Source organism: Opisthorchis viverrini (assembly GCF_000715545.1).
Source record: "Opisthorchis viverrini unplaced genomic scaffold opera_v5_237, whole genome shotgun sequence".
Lineage (NCBI taxonomy): Eukaryota > Metazoa > Platyhelminthes > Trematoda > Opisthorchiida > Opisthorchiidae > Opisthorchis > Opisthorchis viverrini.
The window spans coordinates 521,228-544,357 of record NW_008751895.1 but is presented as its reverse complement, the minus strand read 5'-3'; the positions used below and the strand labels follow the sequence as shown (position 1 = coordinate 544,357).

Genomic DNA, 23,130 nt, shown 5'->3' with positions numbered 1-23,130 from the left:
CAAGTAGGGCGGCCCCGCTGATGTCACCACGCGACGGCCGATGTGGCATGACTTTATTTGTGTATGTGCAGTTCATGATTGTACGTTGGCTGGGATACTGCCAGGGCGCCCACACCTAGACAGGAGGACGATTAGGGTCCTCAACCAAAGCCTTTGGCTCGAAAGCCTAACCGCAAGGCAGCGGCGTTCGGCTGGAAATGCAAGTACATTACCATTTTTTACGGAACACGTCGCCATACATGTTCTAACCCCCAACCTGGAGGGCTAGGAGAGTGTGTTCGTCAGACCTCTAAACATTGACCAACCTGGTATGAGCGACTCTGTGAGTGTCGTGCGGACCCCCCCCAGTATAGCTCAATGGGTCTCCGAGGTGCACAAACCGCCACACCACGGTAAGTTCCAGTCTCTTCGTAATGGTCTGGTTGCAACACAACATAACTAGACGCATCATCCGGAGCCATTGCAGGAATCTTTAAGGTCAGAATCACGTTTGACTCACTTTGGCGCCAAAAAATGCTCAACAGCAACATCAGTGTTGACACTGATGCCTCACTGCCACACAACCATACAACCTCGCGGTTTCCGCCATTCTGTAGGAGGCACGGAGAATGGCATTCTCAGTAGACGGTGTTTTGGGATACGTAGCGCATGACCGAGCCGTCGTAGTCGGTGGTGCTGGGTATTTTCCTCGATTGAAGTACCTGTCGCACAACTATCCATTTTCTAGTTGCCTCACTGCAAATATGTTGAGTTTATCCGTCACCGGAAACGTTTTTTGGGCATCGGTGGTCAAATACATGAAGACGCCTCACATCATAGGTCGGTAGAGGCCTCGTCTCGCACCCATATGAAAACACAGCCCTGGTACACACGACCCTTATGATATGCCGTTTTGACGCCATAACTGATGCAAATTAGCAAACGTGATTCGGACCTTTGAGATTCGTGCACTGATTTCATCAGGCACACTTCTGTCAGAGTCAATACACCTACCGGGGTATGTAAAATTTCTCACAGTCTCCAGTGATTCTCCTTGAATTGTAAGGGATGTCTTCAAAATGCACGTTCTGAAGCATGACTTTGCACTTTGAAGGTGCAAGGCGCACGCCAAAAGATTAGGAAGGCCACAACAGGCTTTGCGAACCTGCATCACCCGTGCTTAGGTGGGACATCAGGTTGTCCATCGAGGATCGTGTTTACAGTGCTGTGGTGCACTGCATATTACTATAAGGATCAGAAACCTGGTCGCTGCGCGCCGAGGACGTCAAGAAATCGTTCAGATGTAGCACCCTTTCGGTGCCTAACTGCCATGTCACCCGAAGGTTGCACGAGGGCTGGGATACTGCCAGGTTGCCCTAGCCTAGACAGGGGAGTCGAGAGGCAGAGGTCGGGTTCGAGCCATGAACCTTCCGGTCAGTGAATTCACGCTCTAATCACTTGGGCCATCTCGCCCATCTCTCGGCGTTAAAAGACTCATTGTCTGACTATCCATGTCTTCGGAGCATTGCCCGAGTCTGGTGGGAACACCAGATCAGCAGTGGTATTCGGGAGAAATAACTCACGATAGATGAACTGATCACACTCCGTAGATTGCGCTGACTTGTCCACGTTCCTCATATGCCAGTCGACCAACTTCCTCGAAGGGTTGTTTTCGCACAACCACGTGAAGGTTGGAAACGAGCCAAGGGAGGCCAGTAACTTGGTAGCGAAATATGAAAGCCATTGTCAGCTAACTCAGCTGCGCTGGTTATTGCCTTGTCCCTGGATGGGAACCCCGAGAATGGACACATTAATATTTGGATACATTGTCATACATGGCTAAGTCGCGCCTTCAATGTCGTTCATGCATCTAAGCTATTGACTTCAGTGTATAGCTCTCTTCCCAAACTCCGCAACTGACAGCCCTCTATTTACGCATCATTTTTGTCAGTTCCTCCCCCACGCCCCCAAATCATCCGTGAATGTAACTATCGCAGCTACAATCACTGTACGACACCCTATAATGGTCAGTCTACTCAACCGGGATTGGACTTCTTTTGGATCTTTAAAGACGGGGAAGATGTACAACGCTCTCACCAGCAACAATTTGAACACCGGGGTTTTGAAGGCCTTCCAGCTTTTTCATTATTTCATGAATGATGAAGTTGAACAAGAATGGATTAAGTGGAGGTTCTTGTGGGACACCACTTTTTGTAGTGAAGCTTTTGGAGTGCTCATCATACACTCTCCGATCGACAGAATTGAACTCTCTCTAGAAGCCAATGAACACCAAGATTGTGAGCCGTTTGTACGTGTGACGTTGCTCTAACACCTGACGGAGTTTGAGGATATGGTCAACAGAGCCTCTACCGGGTCGACATCCCGCTTGATTCTCGCGTACCACCGTAAGACGATGAAGAATCAGTGACGCCTGAAACCTTGTCACAATAGGAGACAATTTGACACCTGTGGTTGCTACGTTCATAGCCAATACTCTTTTTGAAAGTGGGCACTGCGATCGATTCACTCTAGTTGGCTGGGATGATTTCTTTTTTCCAGATAAACACAAATAGGCTAGACAGGCACTGGCTGAGAAACCCACCACCATCCCTTGACAGAGCAGGTGGAAGGTCGTCAGGGCCAGGAACGCGATGACGCGTGACTAGAGATGTACACTCAGACACTCTTGAAGGTGGCCAGTTCCAACTGAAGGAAGCAGGTGGCCAACTGAATTGCTATTCGAAGTACTGTGCCTGGCGGCCCAAGAGTTCTGCTTTGCTGCATCTTTCACTGACAAGTAGTTTTCGAGAAGCAATCGAAAGAATCACGTGGAACAGCTTGCGGATATTTCCAGCATTCTTTGCATCTTCCATTTCTTCGGCCTTTCGGGTCCACCGAGCTTCTCGGTCAGCAGTAACACTCAATTTCACGTGGCATCGGATGATGCGTTGGGTGGAGTTGTAGTTTCGGCCAGGAGGAATCTGTTGCCGGTCCCCAGCAAAAACACGGTCCTATCAGAGATGCAATGTTTGGATTAGGTTGACTGGATTGTGCCGCAAACAGACATTCCGGCTTTGAGTAGCGTTTTGGATATCTTTTCCAAGTGGCCAACATCGAACCGTCCGATAAGCGGTTAGTAAGCCGGTTCTGATAGTTTCCTTTGATTTTTGATGCCACTAGCTTCTCAATGGCCAAAAAAGGAATGCGGGTTTTGCGTAAGCTTGAAAAGCACAATGGGAAGCGGCAGCGTACAAGTGCATGGTCCGAGTCGACACTGATGTTCCAGAGGGAGCGCCAGACGGCAATCGACCATCTGCGACGACGCAGTCCATTTGGATTCGTGGTCAGTTTGTTGATGGGCACCACCGGGACCTGTTATCTCAAATGTCTCATTTTCAATCCAAGACGTACACTCAGCCAGACTTCAGCAGCGAAAAAGGCACCACTGGTTCTCAGGGACCCCTTGTACCAGTCTGGAGTTAGGGTTGTGTTGTATGGTTGCGAGATGGCATCTGCGAGTAGATGATGTGAGTCGCCCCTCAGATTTGTATCCATCGGTGTCTTAGAGGTTTTGCTGGTATCTGATGGCTCGGATGGATTCGTAGTTGGAAGACGACTTTTTGGTTGTAAACCGTCGGTAAAGGTGACAGTTCTGCTTTTTCCTCACAATGATGGATGTCATCTGTTATTTTAAAGTTTCGGCTTTCGGGAACTGAGAATGTCGACAAAAGCACAGGATAGTATGTGGATACCTACGCTGAAGAATTCCCTCTGAATGACGCTGATTGGTGTTTTCGCCTTATTTGCTTTGATGGTAGTGTGAAGTGATTCATTAATTTTCAATTCGGATTTTGTCCTGTCAATGAGACAAGTCTGTGCTGAAAAGCCCAGGGCGAGGTGGTTCAATATTTAGAAAGCGAATTTACTGACCGGAAGGTTTGTAGTTCCTCTCGACTTCCCCTGTCTAGGCTTGGACAACCTGGCAGTATCCCAGTCCTCGTGCTCTATTCAGGAGGCGTGGCAGCTAGGCACGCAAAGGTTGTTACAGCTGAACGATTATTATTATCACAGCCAGACAGCTTTATCCAAGGTTCTTGATTTCGATCGTCCATTTATGAGGTACCTAGATCAGCGAGCTACTGACTAATGTACAACAAAATCCACATAATAAGGGTTTCTTCCACATCCTCCATTTCTCAGAATACCAGTTGGTTATTTTACTCCAAAATCCTTGGAAAATATGAAGACAAGCAAGTGCACCTGTTACTTTGTAGCTAAATCAAAGGTCTCAACGAAATCACAAGCCGCTCAGAACTTTTCGTCCAATGCATTATCCCACTTTGTACCTTCCTCCGATCTGTGGATGCGAGGACCCGGAACTGATAACAACGCTTGCGTGAAACTAGGACACTCCTAAGTAGTTCGATTGCTGCAGCCGAATTAGGTTTATGGATGTGAGTATCAGCATCTTTCAGGTATTGATTATCAAGCTGGAGCTGATTTATTCTGAGCTACGACTCGCTAACTGACAGCCTCACATGATTGCTCGATGTGGTTGTCATTCGGTTCAGACCTGAGTTAGTTTTCGTTGACAATAATCGATGCGAGCTGAGTTTTGACGCAGACACTTTGAGACACAGTTACTTGCTCAAAACGTTTAAGCCTACGAACTATCACCACAGTAAGTTTAATAACCACTCACACTTAGGATTTGTGTCCTTTGAAATCACACGCATGCATTCTTATGATGGAACTACTGCGATACTTCAACATTCGACCACGTGTTGCCAAGATTATCTTCGTTAGGCAGCTTTATTCGGGGGCATTTAGGTGTGAACAGTAAGAAATACCATGATGCTTAAACGAGCGAAGGTGTAAACGATCCGAATAATGCTGAGACTTGAAGGTCTTTGAATGTTATGGAATCCTGAGAGTCAGCGAGCGAATACCACCAAAGCGTTGGTGATAAGTTATAATAAAACCATAATACTTATCAGCATATCAGACAAAAAAAAAGGCACTAGTTATTGGAAATTGTCAAGCTTTCCTTTGCATGAGGTGTGGTACATTTGTCACAGTGCATAGTGGTTGATTCGGAAAGATCGGTGGGAATACTGAAACAAATGTGGAACGAAATTGCAGCTCAGAATAAGGGTGTGACAAACCTGTCTGTGGTGTTTGATTTTTCATTCGCGAACTTACTAGATTTCCCCATGCTGATATTTGGAATTCATAGCTTTCTGAGTCCCAGTGCCCGCTCTGTGACCATGAGCGAGAAGGCCGCTACGGATGAGGACATAAAGGTCGGAATTGAGCAAGTGGCCAGGACAGTCATGGTGAAAGTCAGAGCATGCGTCGGGGATGTCACCCCAACAATTAGAGCATCAAATAGGTATCATCTTCATTATCTTATGAAAGTCACAAAGATCCTGTACTTAGCCAAAGTATTCAAAAGTTTATCAGTAATCTCGAAACGGAACGTCGTTCACTCTTTGCCCCTTAACAGGCCAGTCGTTTTTAAGGACGCAAATGGGGATGCACCAGAAGCGTTCTATCATTGTATGAAGCCAAGTGCTCACTCGAATTGCTCCCTATAACAGCATCATTCGGCAAAATGTCTACAAGAATCGAAGAACATTCCTGTCTCAATGCACGACCCCATGTGACCCCATGGGAAAAACTTGTTGGAATCGGTCTTCATCATCCAAAGAGACATATGCTCCTCTTATAACAACAAGAGGATGTTTGAAACGTGTGTTCGCCAGAAGAATTTCCCTGCTTAGAATGTGAGTGAACTTTTCATAAAGGAAACTACTCACATCATAAACGAGAGATTCAATTGAGTCTCCCGTGAAAACCAAATTGATTTGCAAATGAGTGAGTGAACTTTCTTCAGCGTGAGTAAACAGCTGTCCAGGCAATGTCGTATCATTTATCTCGTTGTCTTATTCTGCTTTCAGCCTCAGGCACAATGTCAGTAAGCCTACAAATATGACACTTCCAATCCAGCAGGCCAGTTAACTTGCCTGCACACCGTACCTTGATACGGCCAAAAAGGTTGATATAACTTTCTCTTAATGTTACCCAAAATACTATTGCCTGTTTCCTTCACACTGAACAACACAGCTATTAGCTTCCACTTGTCAGCTTCAGATCCTTCCCGAGTCATTTTTCGTACTTCACCACGACATCACAAGGTGCCAAGAGTGTTGTGCCAAACAACGCAGCTACAGAAATGTTAAGGTCTCTCGCACCCTTTACTTCTGTTAGTCGTCCCCGTCTGTGTGAGTTCACTCGTCGTGTGGCTTGTTCCAGTGGTCTACTGCCCCAGACGATCGCTGAAGGTGCTCGCCTCAGGTCTCGGTGTCCTGTTCACCGAATACTTGCTCATTTCACCCCATCCCGTAATCCGCATGCATTGTAGTGCACCCATCATTCCGTCATCTGATGTCCGACCGAACAATATGGTTGGTTTGTCCGAATCCAATGTGCTAGTTCTGTGTTGCAAAAGGACGGTGTGATACACGTCGGGTACGCCCATGTAGTAGTCAGTAGACGTCACAATAGGAGAGCACATAACAGACTGATGCCCTCACTACTGTAGAAAGAAGATTATGACCGCAGTGTCGGACCAGTTCCTGTGCCAAAGTAAGCTAACAGAATGTGTACTATCCAGACTTGACTCAAAGACGTGAGCGGTCTGGATACCACAACGACATCGATTGCTGTGACCTCGATACTGGACAAGCCTATCATGTGCTGTCCGTCTAGACAAAGGAGGCCAACAAAACTGATAGCAGAACACTGGATTGCAGACTAAGTTTCCAGACGTTTCGGAGAAATTCACACCATGATGCACAAGCAGCACGAGTTGGCACTATGGAACCAGGGGGCAATTTAGTGCACCGATGATTTTCAGCGCCGTACCGATTCTAGGCGATGAAATAAATGGAGGCTTGTCAGTAGGTGAGTGGATCGGCTAGGAAACAAATCAAGAACAGCGCTTGAAAAGCTAACAAAACCAATAAAGGGAGGAATAAAAGTTGGACAAGAATGAAGGGACACTCTATGGTATCATTCCGCTGAGAGAATGTATAATAATTTAAACAGTGAATTCCCGTTTTAAATTTTGTAAGGACAGCAAAAAGACGTACTTTGTGAGAATTACGTTTCATGTAAATTCGACAGTCTCAGAGCCAAGAAATCCATCACGAAGACCGCGTGCTGTGGCGGTTTGTGTACTTCGGCGTCCCATTGAATTATACTGGGGTGTCCGCGCGACAAACACAGTCTCTCATATCAGGTTGATCAGTGGTTAGTGGTCTGACCAACACAGTCTCCTGGCCCTCCAGTTCGTGGGCTAAAACATGTGTGACTTAACATGAAAGCCCATACTTGCAAACTCAGTGGTGCTAACAGCTGCTGTCTGGCTGGTTGGGGACCTCAAAATAAGTCACATTAGGGGTTAGATACGCCGTGTCCATGAGTGGGACATGAAATTAATCACATCCTGCTCCGACCTTACTGCTCGTGGGCACTAAAGATTCGGGATATACTTGGTGCGATTCATTCTCTCACGGGAGAAGGATGATTAAAGTAAATTGAGGAAGAGACATGTGACCCAGTCGCTCGCTCACTGACCTGCTGCTTTCAATACATAACTCAGAATTTCCACGGACGGGACGTGCGTAAGCCGATTCACGGTCATAACCAGATCCACATTTCAACTATCTCATCCACTATGCACTCCCCTCATTCTAGTCCATCTTCCGGGCTTTGGTTGTCTTTCACAACTCTCGCTCGGTAAGCCCTTCACTATTTGGCGTTTGAGTGATTTGCGTGCGCAGTCGTACTCGTTGTCTGATGGTATGGATTTCCTGGCATCAATCATGGCTAGCGATCTTGACGACACTCACTGATCTTGTGGTCGAACCGGAGAAGTCAGAAAGACAACATTGAACGCCGCTAGCATATTCTCTTTCACACTGTACCATGCTTCTTCCACGTGCTCATGTGGAGAGTTGTTTGGCTAGCGCAGATTGAAACTGTTGAGCTATGGTAGTTCCTCGAAGATGGATTGGTGTGCTTTCTGCTCACTTGAGAGACCTTGAGGGGAAACGAACTGACAGGCGTGCGATGCGTGATCGAAATCAAGTTGTGTGCCCCGGAAGAAATGTCAGTCTCGAATTGTAGCTCTCTATCGGTGGCTGATGGCCACATGATCCAAATGGGTCCACGTTTGATTTGCAGTTTGTGGCCGCCAGATTAAGCAATGCGAACGTTTATGCTGAAAGTTCGAACTGGCTAGAAACAAATCATGATCAGCACAGAACTGGAGGGGTCGCTCTCCGTTGTCTGAACAACGAGCTACAACTCCGAATCGACCGCCCAAATGTGATTGATTCGAGCTTAGACGACCCACTTGGGAATTCGTGTCACCCACAAGGATCAGAATGTCAGTGCTTCTTGCTTGGCGAATGAGCCTAGATGTACGTCCACTTGGGAATTCGTGTCACCCACAAGGATCAGAATGTCAGTGCTTCTTGCTTGGCGAATGAGCCTAGATGTACGTCGATAGAAAGTGTCCATCTCAGTACCAAAACTGCGGTCCGTTTGGGCATATGCCGACACTACAAACAGACACCGCTTTTTATGTCGAGAAGCATTGAGCTTGATTGGGCTGGCTAACTGGACGGCGCAAAGGTGGATCTTGATTAGGGTCCAATCCAGCAAAGCTCGTTCAGCTCTGGGGCCGAGTGCAACTCCGATGCCATATATTCAACAACTCATCGTTTCTGGGTCACCAGACACACGGAGGGAGAAATTTGAAGTAGCTGAGTTCGTCCTTGGCATATTGAGATGTATAACCACGCTAGGGTCTTGTGTGCGTGTTTTGGAGACACAGCATACATCATTTTTAAGGGAGTATAAAGTTTCAGCGATCGTTATCTGTTTGCCGATTTGGCATAGAGTATGGAAGCTAAAAGCTCCTATGTAGAAAAGATCTCGTGGATTTAGGTGTTATTTTTTCTTGTTTATTGTAATAGGTGGCCGGAAGTATAAGGCACATCAGTCAGATAACTGACAGTCAAATGACCTAACAACGTCTGATTGTGTTGTGGGAATGGGTTGAGGAGCGACATCGGTGGATACAGAACTGTGCGGGAAAATAATACTTCCCGGTTTCCCAGGTCGAGGTACCTCACCTTGAGCATTTTACTCGAATGTCCCACAAGGCAGTGAGAGGATGTGGGGTTTTGTTCGGGGAACCTGCCCTCAGCCTCTAACTCAAAAGGCAGTGGACAGAAGGGTTTTCTTTATGGACGCTATCCGGAGCCGATGACTTGGTAGTGTTCACGGTCAACCGTTGGGCGATCAGATAGTGTGCGGTTTTCAGCGCTGAACTTTTCTAACTCGTTGTTTCTCGTGGGAAGACTGCTTCACTGCTTCTCTATATATGTGGACAGGCTGGTCACCTGGGGGAAACGCCCTACTACCTTCACACTCCTATCACAGACGGCAGTACGGTTTCATCCCTATACCGTCTCGTAACACGATTACTCGTACAAGGTCTCGCTGCTCTTGGTCTGACTGCTCCCTTTTGGTCTTCCTGGCATGGTTGCACCTTGTGGATCGAGGTTCCAGCCAATGTAGCCCGCGGGATCATTGCAGCACTCAAGCCTGACCACCACGTCAAGGTGGCAGCTTTAGGTCTAGTCGCACACATTTTGGGCACTATCAATAGACATTTTCCGTACTTCTGATACTCCACTACGAGATCCAAGCACAGTAGTTGAGCTTGAAACACATTCGTTATTTAGAGGGTATTGACAATAGACCTCAAGTGAACCTGCTGCCGCTTCTGCATTGGGTTGCGAATGTATTGTTATATGCCAAGGTCCGCAAGCTGAGGTCTTTGTGCTTTTGGGTATTCGCAAACAACCGAATCCGCGCCGTTTGACTCTTCGCCCATGTGATCATTCGTAATTATGCACCTATCTATTGTAGTCCTGGATTTTCGATGGAGAACCAACCATTCTCCTGTCCACTGCGAAGAGCTCAGATATAGTGGTAATTTTCGGAGGCTTCAGCGCACAAGTACCGGACTTCAGAGTAACTATCATAATGGACACCAAGGCCGGAGGTACCCATTTTCTTTGCAGGAAATTTTAGCTTTAAGACTCATGGATTGCTCCCTTCGCAGTATTCTAACCTGAAAGTTCTTTTCTCATGGTTATATATATATATATATATAGTTCAGACACATCATGTACAAGCACAACCGGTTTATTCATTGTTATCTTTCGACGACGCTACCCTTTTCCATCTTCGGTCACCAGTAATCCGAGTACAGGAGTGTTTGGAACAGCAGTCCATCTTCTAGGGCAGTCATTGACCCCTGTGTAGAGCCTAGTAACTTTGAAGGGGGATTCTGGACATGGTTCAGATAGGTGTCGATTTTAATACCCATGCCTTCATAACTGATTGGAGTGGGATTTCTCACCTGTAATGGTCCCACAGGATGATTGTGCTTAAAGAAACTGTTAGGCCATTCGTTATATCAGTGTCCATAGATAAATGGTATTCATTGTACTGAAGTTACCACGTTTTCATGGTGGTCCGGCTTGAATGCTGCAATGATCCCGCGGGCTTGGCTGGAGTCACTTCGTTCCACAAGAAGTGATCATGCCAGCATGGCCAAAAGGGAGCAGTCAGACCGAAAACGGCGAGACCCCGTACTACGAGTAGTCGTACTCTCCTCTGCGATGGGAGCGAAAGAAGTAAGGTGTCCCCTATAGGTGACCAGCGTGTCCATACTTATAGAGCAGCGATGTTGCCTTCCACCGAGAAAGGACGAATTAGAAAAGGTGAGCTCTAAAAATCCGTTCATTCCAATGGCCAAACGGCTGACCATGACCACCGGCGCATTATTCAATATAGTAGAAATACATTTAAAAACAGGGTATGGCTCTGCTCAAAAGGCAAGTGTTGTACGCAGCGGCACTAAGAGGGAGCGTGGGCTCTTATCTCACCTACCCCATGCAGGCGCCTACAACAGACATATAGACTGAGCTACTGCCTATCGGAAGCACAACAATCTCGTTTGTACCAGAGGGCTCTACTGGACTCTGGCAGCTATGTAAGTCAAATACTTCACTTGTCTATATAACTGTACCACATTTGGGAACTTATCCGTTTACATCAAGGCAAATATAGTTGGCGATGGCTCTAATGTAGCCGAAACCACGCTCAAATCGGCGACGAATTTCTCCTCCACTCGAATTTTTGGGTTCTATCATGCTACTGGGTGGAAACAAGTAGCGTATCATCAAAGCTAAACTTGTTTCTCTCACGGACCAGTGCGTCACCTTGGACGGTCAGGAGATATAATCCAAGGAAATACACAGGAAATGTGTTGGCCCTTGTGTTCATTAGAAACATTCAGCCTATAACATCATATCACCAAAATGCTTCGCCATAGTATGTCTGTTGGAAGATCGATCCGAGCACACTACTCGCATCTCACTACGTAAATTGCAGGTAACTGACGAACTTGGACGAAATTAGGGTGCATTTACCTCACGCTGTTGCGGAATTTCCGCCAACTGGTCACCTGGAAGGCCACTGATGTTGTAAAGCCTTCTTAGGCCTTTGTATACGTCACGCGGGAGCACGCCAAACTGGTGCGATGGGGCCCTCAGGTACGGTATTAGTAGGTTGGCAACAACCAGGCACCAAACCAGTTACAACACACGCTTGCTCATGCGCATGGGAAAAGTTTATGTGCGCTGGTCAGGGGTTGGCGAGGTTCGACGCTAAATTTGAGTCTGGGCTGTCTGGTGATCTAATCGACCAATTGTTTCCGTTTGTTAGCAAGATAGCTGCTGGGGCAGCAGGTTTCTGATATGGCTCGCGCATTCAAAACCACTCAGCTTAGGCTTGTAATCCACGTGATCGCTCGCCAACTACTCACGGACTGAGGTAATATTGGGTTTTCCCTCCACGTGACCCATCCGACTCACACAAAGCCCACCACTTAGATGTGATCACAGTTACTAAGCGATTCATGGGAATTGGATCATGTTCTGTCGGCGCATAGAGATCAATGGCAGCTCAGGTGGGACCCTCAGCTGAAATGGTCATATCTGCTGTCTAGTAAGTGCACACCGCTGTCCTTCCGTTCAAAGCGGGGCTAAAGAGTCCTGAATCTCGGTCTCAATCCGGTGCGTGGCCGACCTGGGTCGAAGGAAACCACTAAAAACCCGAAGGCTGTGTAGAACCAGTTCAAAGCACCGCCTCTTGAGGTAAGGCAGTTAGACCCTTTCCTCCCTACTGGTAATTCGTGAACTGGTGTACCCTTCCACACTGGTTTCCCCCTGTGGCATGCAAAAGGGAATCAATCGCCTTTTCCCCAGTGATCATTATCAAGGGACTCGTGAAACTTCCGAAAACGGGTGCGTCAAGATTGATAGCTAGGTTAATCGTCTTCAGTTGCAATGGGACGCGAAAGATAAGGAATCGATTTCACAGTCCCGAGTGAACCGCGGTTGGCTGAGCAAGAAAGCTTTTGGTAGGCTGGTTCCAGACCCCTATCCGATCAGCTACTGGACCAAGGTTTTGCTCCTTCCGTTAGCACTGAGAAAATAATTGAATCAGAACTTCATAAAACCACTCCATATCTTGCTTAAATGTAGAAGGAGTTGACCTATCAAAACAAAGTGACCGTAACCGGTGCACACTCCCCAGTGATATGCTTAGCAGAATACGGCTCAGACAAGTTTTCCTCAGAATTTGACAACCTTGCTGGGAGAGTTCAGTACACATATCATACCTTGTGACCAGACTTTCCTGGGCGCTATGGTATGAGACTACGAACCCTAACAGTGACCGAATTCTCACGCTGTGCACCATCCACTAACTTGTCACCATTACTACCAGATTCTACTTCAAACAGTGACACACTCCTAGAAGGATGCCCTCACACAGCGGCCAATCCCATCTTGGGCTGGCATCAAGACCGGCCAGCAGCAGAATGAGCATTCATAATAGAAGTTTCCAAAGGTGAAGAGAACAACACATATTCACAGATACACACACACATGTCTGAGGACATGCTGATACATCAAACAGGTCATCGCGACCGAATGACGTGTGACAAGATCGTGCGGAGTAAACAAAGGCGCCTTCAATATGGAGAAAATAGAAACATGAAAAATATCACTCGAGTTGTGTTCCTGCATTTAATGGGGGAATCCGAACGGTGCGACTATCGGAAGTAAAAGACAAGGGACAAACGAAATATGCAACAACAGGACAACAGGTAGAAAAAGTTGGTGTTCGCAAGAGGAAAATGCCACAATTCGACTAAAACGAGTGGGAATATGGAAAATGCCACGTTGACGAATCACGCGATAAGACGATGTGCAAAGTGGACCGGTGAAGTTCATCGATACTAGGACAGGAAGAACGTCAGTGTTGGTAGTGGGGATATCACTTGGTTTTCACATCGATTGGGACCCGTTTTGTGACACGGCCACAACACAACCCTATGAAGAAGATACAAGAGAAGAATAGGAACAGTCCCATGAGGATGTAATTTCGTGAACGGCTTGAATTCACTTGGGCTATGAAGTCGCTTAAGGAGTCGGGTTGTTGATATTTGGCGACGTAGTTCCACAGCTCCATTCGTTTGCTCAACTGTTTGAAGCAGAGTGGTCCGAGAGTGTCGACAGCATCAGGACGATTCATGACACGTAACAGGCAAGCCATTTGCCGACCGCGACCAGGTTCAATCTGAAATATCAATGGCATATGGTGTTGGGGAATAACAACCTCAATGACGAAACCACAAAATCAGGTCATAAGGACTTCATGGATTCCAGGCCCTTATTACTCCCCAAGTAGCATCATAATCAGCGGTAAACACAGAAGTTTCGCTCATGTGAGGCCGTATTATTTACATCAGAAGCCACCGTGGGAAAAACGGTATTTACCGCCAACCTAGTAAATATACTTCGAGGTAGAAAATTCTCAAGGAGCCAAAATGGATAAAATAGTTTTGAGGTAACAGCTTGTTGTGTTTCGGGTTGGGGTTGGGGTACATACCACAGCGATAGCACACAGGCTTTGAGTACCTTTTGTACTCTTCTGAATAATCACGAATACGTCCTCTGGTCGACAGTACAACATGTGTTCAACACTCATCTTTCGATGCCGTATGCGATGACCTACGTTGCATGACAGTATTTTTAATTGTAAGAATTGTCGTTGCACGCGGGTTGGGATACCAGCGCCCAAAGCTAGACAGAAGAACGAATGGGATCCTCAACCAAAGCCGTTGATTCAAGAATCGGACTGTAAGGTAGCTTTCTGGGAAATACCAGTGCATTACCTTTTTCAAAGAACAAGTCACCACACAGGTTCCAACCCCTAACCTGGAGTATCAGGTGACTGCTGCTCAGAGCTCCAACTACTGACTAATGTGGTTGAGCAACTCTGCGAGTGTCACAGCTACAGTGTAGCTCATTCGGTCACGAAGGCGCACAAACCGTCATACCAGGGTAAATTCCAGTCTTTTTGGTACAAATTTCGTCCTGTAAGTGAAGGCAACCTATGCTGAAAAGCCGAGAAGCACTGATACGGCTGTTCCACCCTTATTGGGAATCATCAACAGTGCGCACCTCACGAAACTTCAGAGTCTCAAATCAGTGACCTCCAGGCTACAAGCTTGAATTCTTAACTGTCCGGCAACGGGCAGCTCGGTTAAGTGCTCAACCTACTAGCCGAGAGCTAGCGGGTTTCAGACTTACTGAGATTCGTGAGAAGCGCACTGCTGATGACTCCCAATGAGCATGAAACGGCTGCACAGTGCTTCCAGTCTTTTCGGCATAGATTAATTTCGCTTACCGGGCGAAATCTCCACCCCAAATCTCCCCAGACTACTAACACAAACGAATCATCACCATCATCATCGATAAGAATACACCATTAGTAACTACTGGTACCTAGACGCGACCATTCCTTTAGTTTTAGCGGCGTATCCAAAATTTGCCAGACATCATCGATACCTGTGTGATGAGCATCCTAATGAAAGTAGCCTGAACTACTCCTTATGAATTCCGAGCGATATTGAGCTATGGTTCAAAATCCATTTAGCAAACTATCATAGAATTTAGAAGCATAGGATTCGTGACTTAAAGAACGATGACTACACGGAACGTTTCAGGCCAGTTGCGCACTGCAAACTCACGATTATGTAGTGCAATGAATGTCTCCAGACAATAAATATCAGCAAGATCGACTAAATTCGGTTTGACTGGGCTGATTGCATAATTTCTACTGAATAAGCTCTCTTGCGTGACCAACGCCTCCATAACAACCCACACTAGGTAGGTCAGTACAAGTACAACAGTCCTGACTGTGACGTTAGGATGACCCAGTTAACAAACGAAACTCACTTTTGCGCACGTCGAAACGTTCAAGTCAGTCAGAAATACCACAAGAGCGCTGAAAGGCTTCAGTGCTTATGTGGCAACGCTTCTTCGAAGACCAGCACAAAAACCAAAACGAAAAAAACACAAGTGCGATAACACATTCTCCTTTGGACTTGCCTCACCACAAATCTGCTGTACTTCAACCGCACAAGCCTCATGCAACAGTGGGTCAATATGTAAATCAGATTGCGCCTCCCGGATCATCAGCACCACCTCACGTCTACATTCGGCAGATTGCAGTTTGTCTTTTTTTAACGACTCCAGCAAGCATTCACGAACATTGTCATCCATATCTTCTTCATCCTCTTTGTCGCGCGTTCGCAGTTTGTGAGGGCAATTCTTCAAGATATCAGTCTTACACGTGCCAGCCAACACTGGGTCGAGATGATGGGCTGCGTTCTCCCAGGTAATTAACTAAAAACGACGTAAAAGCAACAACCATAATATACCGAAGGCAATGTAAGCAGGTTGGGATGAACACGATTAGTTGAATCCAGTGGATTTACGGATGATACCAAAATAATTGTGTATTGTTTATGGTGAAATGTTGAATGACATTCGTTTCCGGCATCTTTAACTTCGAAGTTTCGCTTGGATGACAGTGCACCACAAGAGCTGTTGGGAAGGAGCAGACTGTGACCAATAGTTGTAAACAGCGGGCTATTTTATGACCTTACAGTATTCAGTTGTTTATCTTGGACGACCACAGTTGGAACAGTCCTGGAGTAAGCCAACAAACCTCGCTTACACGAACAAGTCCCTCGTTGGCTTGCACCAGTAGCCTTCAAGCAGTTTGAAAGTGTAATGGGAACACTGACAATTCCGGAGAGAACAGGTTTCATGTTAACTAATGATGGAAAACAATCCTCCCACACTTCTTATGCAGTGCCATATGGGACCCCAGATTGATAAACAGGCTCCGGACAAACCATGCAGTATAATGGAGAAACCAAATCTCACAAGAAACTGCATGCTGGGCGCAACCATATTGCATGTGAGACGTCCGTGCGTGGCCTTGTGTCCACTACCAGTAAAGTGCGTTGTACTACTGAGTATCTGGTTCCGGCTCCTAAGAAAACGCCAACACCTGTTGCCTTGCTGGACAGACTGTTGAGTCACAGACACTGGGAAGAAGCTCTAACGATGTCAGACTATATTATGAAAGGCTTAAATGCTCAAACTAAGGCACCTAAACCAAACTGGGCTTCCTCCCTTCCTGGACATGAGATACAACTTAGCTTTTTGATCATCGGTCCACTTCCAAATCCAGCCCCAAAGAATAAAGATATGCTGACTTACACAGGTTGAGTATCGTTTGAAAGTCTTTTCTAATCGCTCGCCACCATACAGAAAGATATCCCGTCGTTTGAACCGCCAATATGACGAGCAAATTTGTGTAACTCTTCACATCTATTGAAAGGATCGTGGTACTCATCGCCCATTTGGAAGGGCTTCGTGTTCAATGACCAGAAGTTGCTATCAACTTACGGTAGGACAACCTTCACGACTGATACCATGACTGAACACAGGGATTAAATGTCGACACAACTAATCCGTTTTCTCAAAATCTAAGCCTCAATCTCTTTGGATGAAAATTTGAATAACAGATAAATGGCGAGTTTGTGTGTGTCAGAAAATCGAAATTAGCGACCATGCGCCGCAAAAACGTTGAGGCCTGTGAAGTTGTTAAAGAACGCAGTGTGCTAGGTAGTTCGATTCCGAATGCCAGAGACAACCGATACAACTTTTACCGGTGATCGGTTCAACTTCAACACAGGCTAAGTGCTGTGTTCGAAACTTGTATAAGTGAACAGGTGTTTAATGACCACGTTACATGTTCGTGACACTGGTCTACTCCTTGAATGAAATGATTTTACTTGAATATGCTGGGACATTGTTACATTGCCTTAGCTAATAATGGTTACTCTTGATATTATTTAGGTAAAACATTTGAGCGTACCAATCCAAATATTGAATGCTTAAAAACGACACGCTGATCGAATTCAGATCCTTCCAGACTAATACGGACAACGATCGAACTCACCAAACGAACGCGTGCATAGCACTTTGCGTTCAGCATCTGGTCGGTCTGTTTCTGTTCGACGAAATGCCTCTTCAGGCAATGTAACACAGGACCGTTCTGTTCATACGGGCTCTTCAAAGTAGCACGTGCTTCTGCGAGGCAAAACTTGGAGATATCCGAGCTGAAAATGGAGGCGGGAGGATGTAAAAGCTGAGGCACTGACTGAAACATTCATCATAGTTATTGCAGAAAAAAGTAAGGCAAGGCAAACATGAAGGACCTTAGCACCGAATAGAGGGGCATCACAAGTGATGAACGACGTACCGACACACACTTTGCAACACGGGATCCAGACGATAATCTCGAGAGCGCAAATCTAACATGTCCCAGAGGTGTCTACGACAGATGGGGTCAAAGCCATGCCGCGTGTTTTCACGTGTCATTGCCCCGGTGAGACATTCCACGAGTGCATTGTGTCCCGTCTGTTCAGTCAACTCATCACCCAACTCTTGAAGCCTGACCAGCACCGGGGCGCAATGTACGTTGATCATTTGTTGGCAAGCGTTGAGCAGAGTATAGCCTGCTCGATTTTCTAAGGCTTCTAGTTCATCACGCTTGAATAACTTTGAATGGCATTCCAAGGACAGTTGGGCTCGGTGTTCCCGTAGACATTCGATCACCTATCAGGAGGGATAGAAGATGGAGTGGAGTGAGGTGAGGGGTAGTGGTGTTCAGACGGAGAAACGTGGAACAAAGAAAATCTTACGAGAGGTGATTGGTGTGCTGCTAGTCTGAATTGACCACAGCTTAAGTGCGCGGTGTCTTCGAATTGCTGCCTGCTGGCTGACCTAAAGAGTGATAAAAACAAGTGCAGACCGCGGGAGGTTGAAAACCTGCACATCGCAGATGCCTCATAGTGCTACCAATAAAACGACGGTGATACACGACCGGCTAAAAGGCCTTGGTCGCTTAAAACACAAAAGTGCGAATCCGCAGTATTGTTTGTTGAAACTTCGTAAACCTGTAGTGTATTCTTGGTTGTTGTGTAAAAGCCAGCAGAGGTACCGCCTCGACCAACGCCACTATTACAGTAAACTGGTCTCACATTTCTCACAACCATCTTTACCGTGTTGTCTGCATCGCTTGTATGACCAAGTAACACGAGTAGTATTCAGCGACAACCGAATGTCAAATAATTAGTTGCAATACAGCAATTAAGTGACAGACACGCGTCCGTTTACACGTGGTCTACAGCACAAGGCAATGGAAAGGGGCACTGGTTGAGAGTGTGTCCAGGCCCTGTTTTGACAGTGCCAGAAAGTGACCGTGAAGTAAAGCAGTTAGTGTTCTGTGCGAAATCAGTTTCGATAAATGTGGTCGTGATTTGATAACACTATTGTGCATCTAGCCTTTGCAAAATGCAACTATCCCATCCGAACAATTATAGAATGGTACATAACGTTCGCTATATGGTAGTGTCCAAGTTCGAAGAGCGAAACTTCACGTCAGAAGAAAAAGCCACATTCAGCACTGGTATGCCCGGTTCGGTCGATGTTACTAAAACAACCAAACAAAACTTACCCGACCAGCACCCGGGGCCACATTGCTACAGAACTGCTTTTGATCCGTAATGCATGCTTGGGCCAGTTCAGGATCTAAATTGATGGATTCACTACGGTCGTACAGTTGAGAAACCAGTTCTTTGTAGCAAGCCGGAGATAATACAGACGTTTGTGGAGACGGTAGGGCCACCTCTTGAGGGGCGCCTTTCGACTCAGGTGGTTCACGGACAGTCAGAAGTTCACTGAGGCACACAATCACAGCAGCTGTGCCCCGGGACATCTCCCTGTTGCAATATTTTTGCGCATCTGACAGGCAGTGGTGATGCAACCGGGAGATCTGCATGTTTTTTTGTGCTATGATGGGATGGATGGAAAATCGGTACGAAAAGAACAGAGCCGAGCACGGAAGACGATTTTAGCCATAAATTGTGAGGAAAACTCAATTATATTCATTGATCAGGGTGGAGTGAATAATGTTGGACACACCAGGGAGATACTTATACCGGTCCTCTGAAAGCTGAAATTTCTACATTCTAGGACCAGAATTCTTAGAATACCATATGAATTTATTGAATTTCATAGGTGAACTCATTAGCGCAGCTTTCTCTGATCCTTTGCTAAAGCAGTTCCTGAGATAACTTTGGTTCACGCTTTGATGAAGTCCCCAACCAGCAGAAATAACAAGACACAAGGTTGACAAATGCACTCATTTGCATACCAGTTTGGTTTTGACAGAAGAAAGTGCCTGGAACCCATCTGAATCTTTCGTTTATGCTGTTCTCGTTAAAGTCGTAATTTCCACAAACTTTTAGCACACATCGCACACACACACACAGCAGCTTTCTCTGATCCTTTGCTAAAGCAGTTCCTGAGATAACTTTGGTTCACGCTTTGATGAAGTCCCCAACCAGCAGAAAATAACAAGACCAAGGTTGACAAATGCACTCATTTGCATACCAGTTTGGTTTTGACAGAAGAAAGTGCCTGGAACCCATCTGAATCTTTCGTTTATGCTGTTCTCGTTAAAGTCGTAATTTCCACAAACTTTTAGCACACATCGCACACACACACACACAGACACGTTGCAGTGCTCAGTCAAGCCCACCGAACTTCACAACCCGAGCTATCAGCTTTCTCCTCTTCATCAACAGGGATGACTGCGTGTGAATAGTGTATAAAACCGAGCGCATCGTAACCAACCAAAGCCTACTAAAAATGAGTCCATTAGTGACTTGTTGTAAATACGAACACAAGACGAAAAAATGTGCACAAACTAGATAAGCAAATGTTTCGAACATCAACCACACACAGAACGTCAGATGGCACATGACGACCTGTCTCGTGAACACTTTTTTAATTGGGATTACGCACTAAGTCACTTAAAATGCTGCACAGCAAGCACTCATTGTGGTCTACAGGTCTGGGATACAAATAAATACTACTGATTTTCATGGGAAGGGGAGTTATTTATTTTTGGTCTCCGCCTGATACTCAAATATGCATTTCCTCTTCAAAAAATCGATCGCGTGCGAGCACGATCAAGCTAGACACAGCACAACAGTGATCAAACCTAACCAAATGAGGGCTACTTGGGAACCAAAGTAAAACGGAAGGCCAATTCTGTGGAGATGGTTTTGGCGAAGACGGTGGATGAGATTAGCCGTGGATATGACGGCTCCGTACGACCGTTCTGCTATATCTCTAGTCGCAGTTAGATATACTCCCTTGAAAATCCGGGTGATACTGAGGTATAGAAAACAGTCTTAGCGGTGCGAATCATCCTAAAGGCAGGTCCACGCAACCTCCAACGCGCTTGGCTGGGGTATCACAAGATATGGCTGTTAACTGATGCCAGTAAGGATCATGCTGACAAAGTCACACAGGTTGAGAGTGATTAGTTTGAGGTGCAGATACTCCACGACTTTCGTAGTATACATATTAGACCAGCTCTTTGATCACTTTTGACTTTCTGTGATTGTGAAGCGATAGCAAAGCATTAATGTTTAGTGCTGATGTGTACTGTCGCTGCAGCATCAGGATCGACACTGACGTGGTCGTCTATGACCCTTGGAAGGGTCATAGCAAGGTACTCCACAACATCCCTGCCTGATCAGAAGACTGCCAAATTTAAGTAGGTCTATTTTTGAGGTAACTTTTAATGAGATCAAAGAAGCGGAGATGAGATAACTAGTCCTCTGACAGGCAGATAACATGTAAAGATCGACGAAGAGAAAATAACCAAAAAGTTATGGGGTCAAGACCCCAACAGATATTCGCAAGTAAGCTGAACGGGCACAAAGGAACTACACACGGAAGCAGAGAAGGGTAAGAATCACTTGTGGAGTGATGTCCGGCATGAATGACTAGGATCGAGATCAAGAATTCAATTTAGAAATGCTGACGATTAGGGGATGCGAAAACTTGTTGCAGGTACCGAGCATTTGGAAGCAGTTACTTGACTGGCGGGGGAAACCTGGCATGAGCAGTACTGATGAACTTAAACAGGGGCATGTTTCTATGGCCCTTTATTTTAATGAGGATTCAGATTGCTGTTGCATCTGTTTTTGAGCTTCGCAGCGTTAATGGCCAGGTTGAGTGTTTACGGTGAAAGGAAGACACTTTAAGGAGAGGACTGTCAGCCAAGATAAGTAATCAGTAGAAGTGTTTTAGGTCTACAGCAAAATTCCAACCCGACCAATGTAAATCTACTCCCTCCCTCTGATAGTGTTGTAGCGACAAGTCACTCACACAGACTAACAAAAATGTTTACCACACTCCAGAGCAATATTCAAACGCAGTGAACCGGAAGAACCAGACCTTAGACCTGGTCCAATATCATACAGTTTAATCCGATAGCCCACCGATCTTAACGCTTACTCACACTAGCAAGCAAAATCTCGTAGCAGACACCTGACACGATTTGGCTGGTTAGTATGAGACATTGCACATTGGTTCTCCTTGTGCTTTACGAGTCGACCAGCCCTTATAACCTAGTCGGTGAACAGGATTTTGTGTCAAAAGCAACACGTTGCCCAGTTATAAATGCATCGACTGTTTTCCAGCCTTCTGTGGATGAAGGAAAGGCCTTTATGTTTGCTGTCTTGTGCAGTTAGCACCGAATACTCAACTCAAACACACTGAAAATACCTACCCACAATTTGCAAGTGTTCCACAGCCTCACGACACTCCGGATCCATGGCAGGATCGTTCTTGTAATGAACCAGACAACCCAGGAGTTCCTCGGAGTCCGTGACAATCGAACAAAATCGCGAAGCTGCTGCTGCGCAAGCTTTCATAATCAATTTGTCTAGACTGGCGTCTTGTTGTGCTTCTGCGCTGACTTGAACGACGGCCGAACGACACTCAGGCTAGAGTGAAGAACAGAGTGCAAGGAGAGATAAGGCACAGTTACTGGAGGATATTATCTTATCACGGGGGTGAGATGGATCAAGTGGTTATAGCGGGAATCTACTGGCCCAAGGTCCGTGGTCCGAACCCGACCTCTGCCACTCGACTTCCCCTGTCTAGGCTTGGGCGTCCTGGCACTCCTTCGGGGGCATGGCAGCCAGGCACCGAAAAGGTGCTACAGCTGAACGATTATCTCATCATAATGGAGTTAGTCTAGATGAATGAACCGAATCTACTAGTGTTGGCGTTTTAGCTCAGAGTCAAACGGTACCAAAAATGTGCACTTAAGGGCTTCTACTTACCTCACCTTAGTTCGGTTATCCCGTTTGAAGAGGAGCTGGCTTCCAGAAAGCTAGCAAACGGTGAGCGATTAGTTCATTGCAGTAGTTCACACAAGTACAGTGATTTTGACGCACTTACCAGAGTGACGAAACGTCGAATGACGATAACCAACAAAGTGTGTGATACAAAACTGTTGCAACTGTAATTACCTATCGTCTCAATTCGACTGATAGAAAGATAATACAGATGTACAAAATCCACACGATAGTAAGAATCCTGCATGACAGTGAATGAATGAAAAAATATGGTGGACAGAAGTGCCATCAATGGGCACTCATCGAATTTGCCGCACCTTGATTCAAAAACTTGGGGGGGGGGGGGG

The 23,130-nt window shown here is 46.1% G+C and overlaps 1 protein-coding gene across 1 annotated transcript in view; it reads right to left on the bottom strand.

Moving 5' to 3' along the window:
- Positions 1-13,013: 13,013 nt before the first annotated feature.
- The window catches only part of T265_14678 (hypothetical protein), a gene marked incomplete at both ends in the record, with an annotated part of 28,245 nt that continues 18,128 nt past the window's right edge, over positions 13,014-23,130 (bottom strand). The window contains 6 exons of the mRNA XM_009174725.1: positions 13,014-13,773; positions 15,612-15,887; positions 17,518-17,677; positions 17,821-18,176; positions 19,078-19,412; positions 22,210-22,426. Of these exons, the coding sequence (XP_009172989.1) occupies positions 13,471-13,773; positions 15,612-15,887; positions 17,518-17,677; positions 17,821-18,176; positions 19,078-19,412; positions 22,210-22,426 (1,647 nt within the window). The remainder of the gene's footprint in view (positions 13,774-15,611; positions 15,888-17,517; positions 17,678-17,820; positions 18,177-19,077; positions 19,413-22,209; positions 22,427-23,130) is intronic.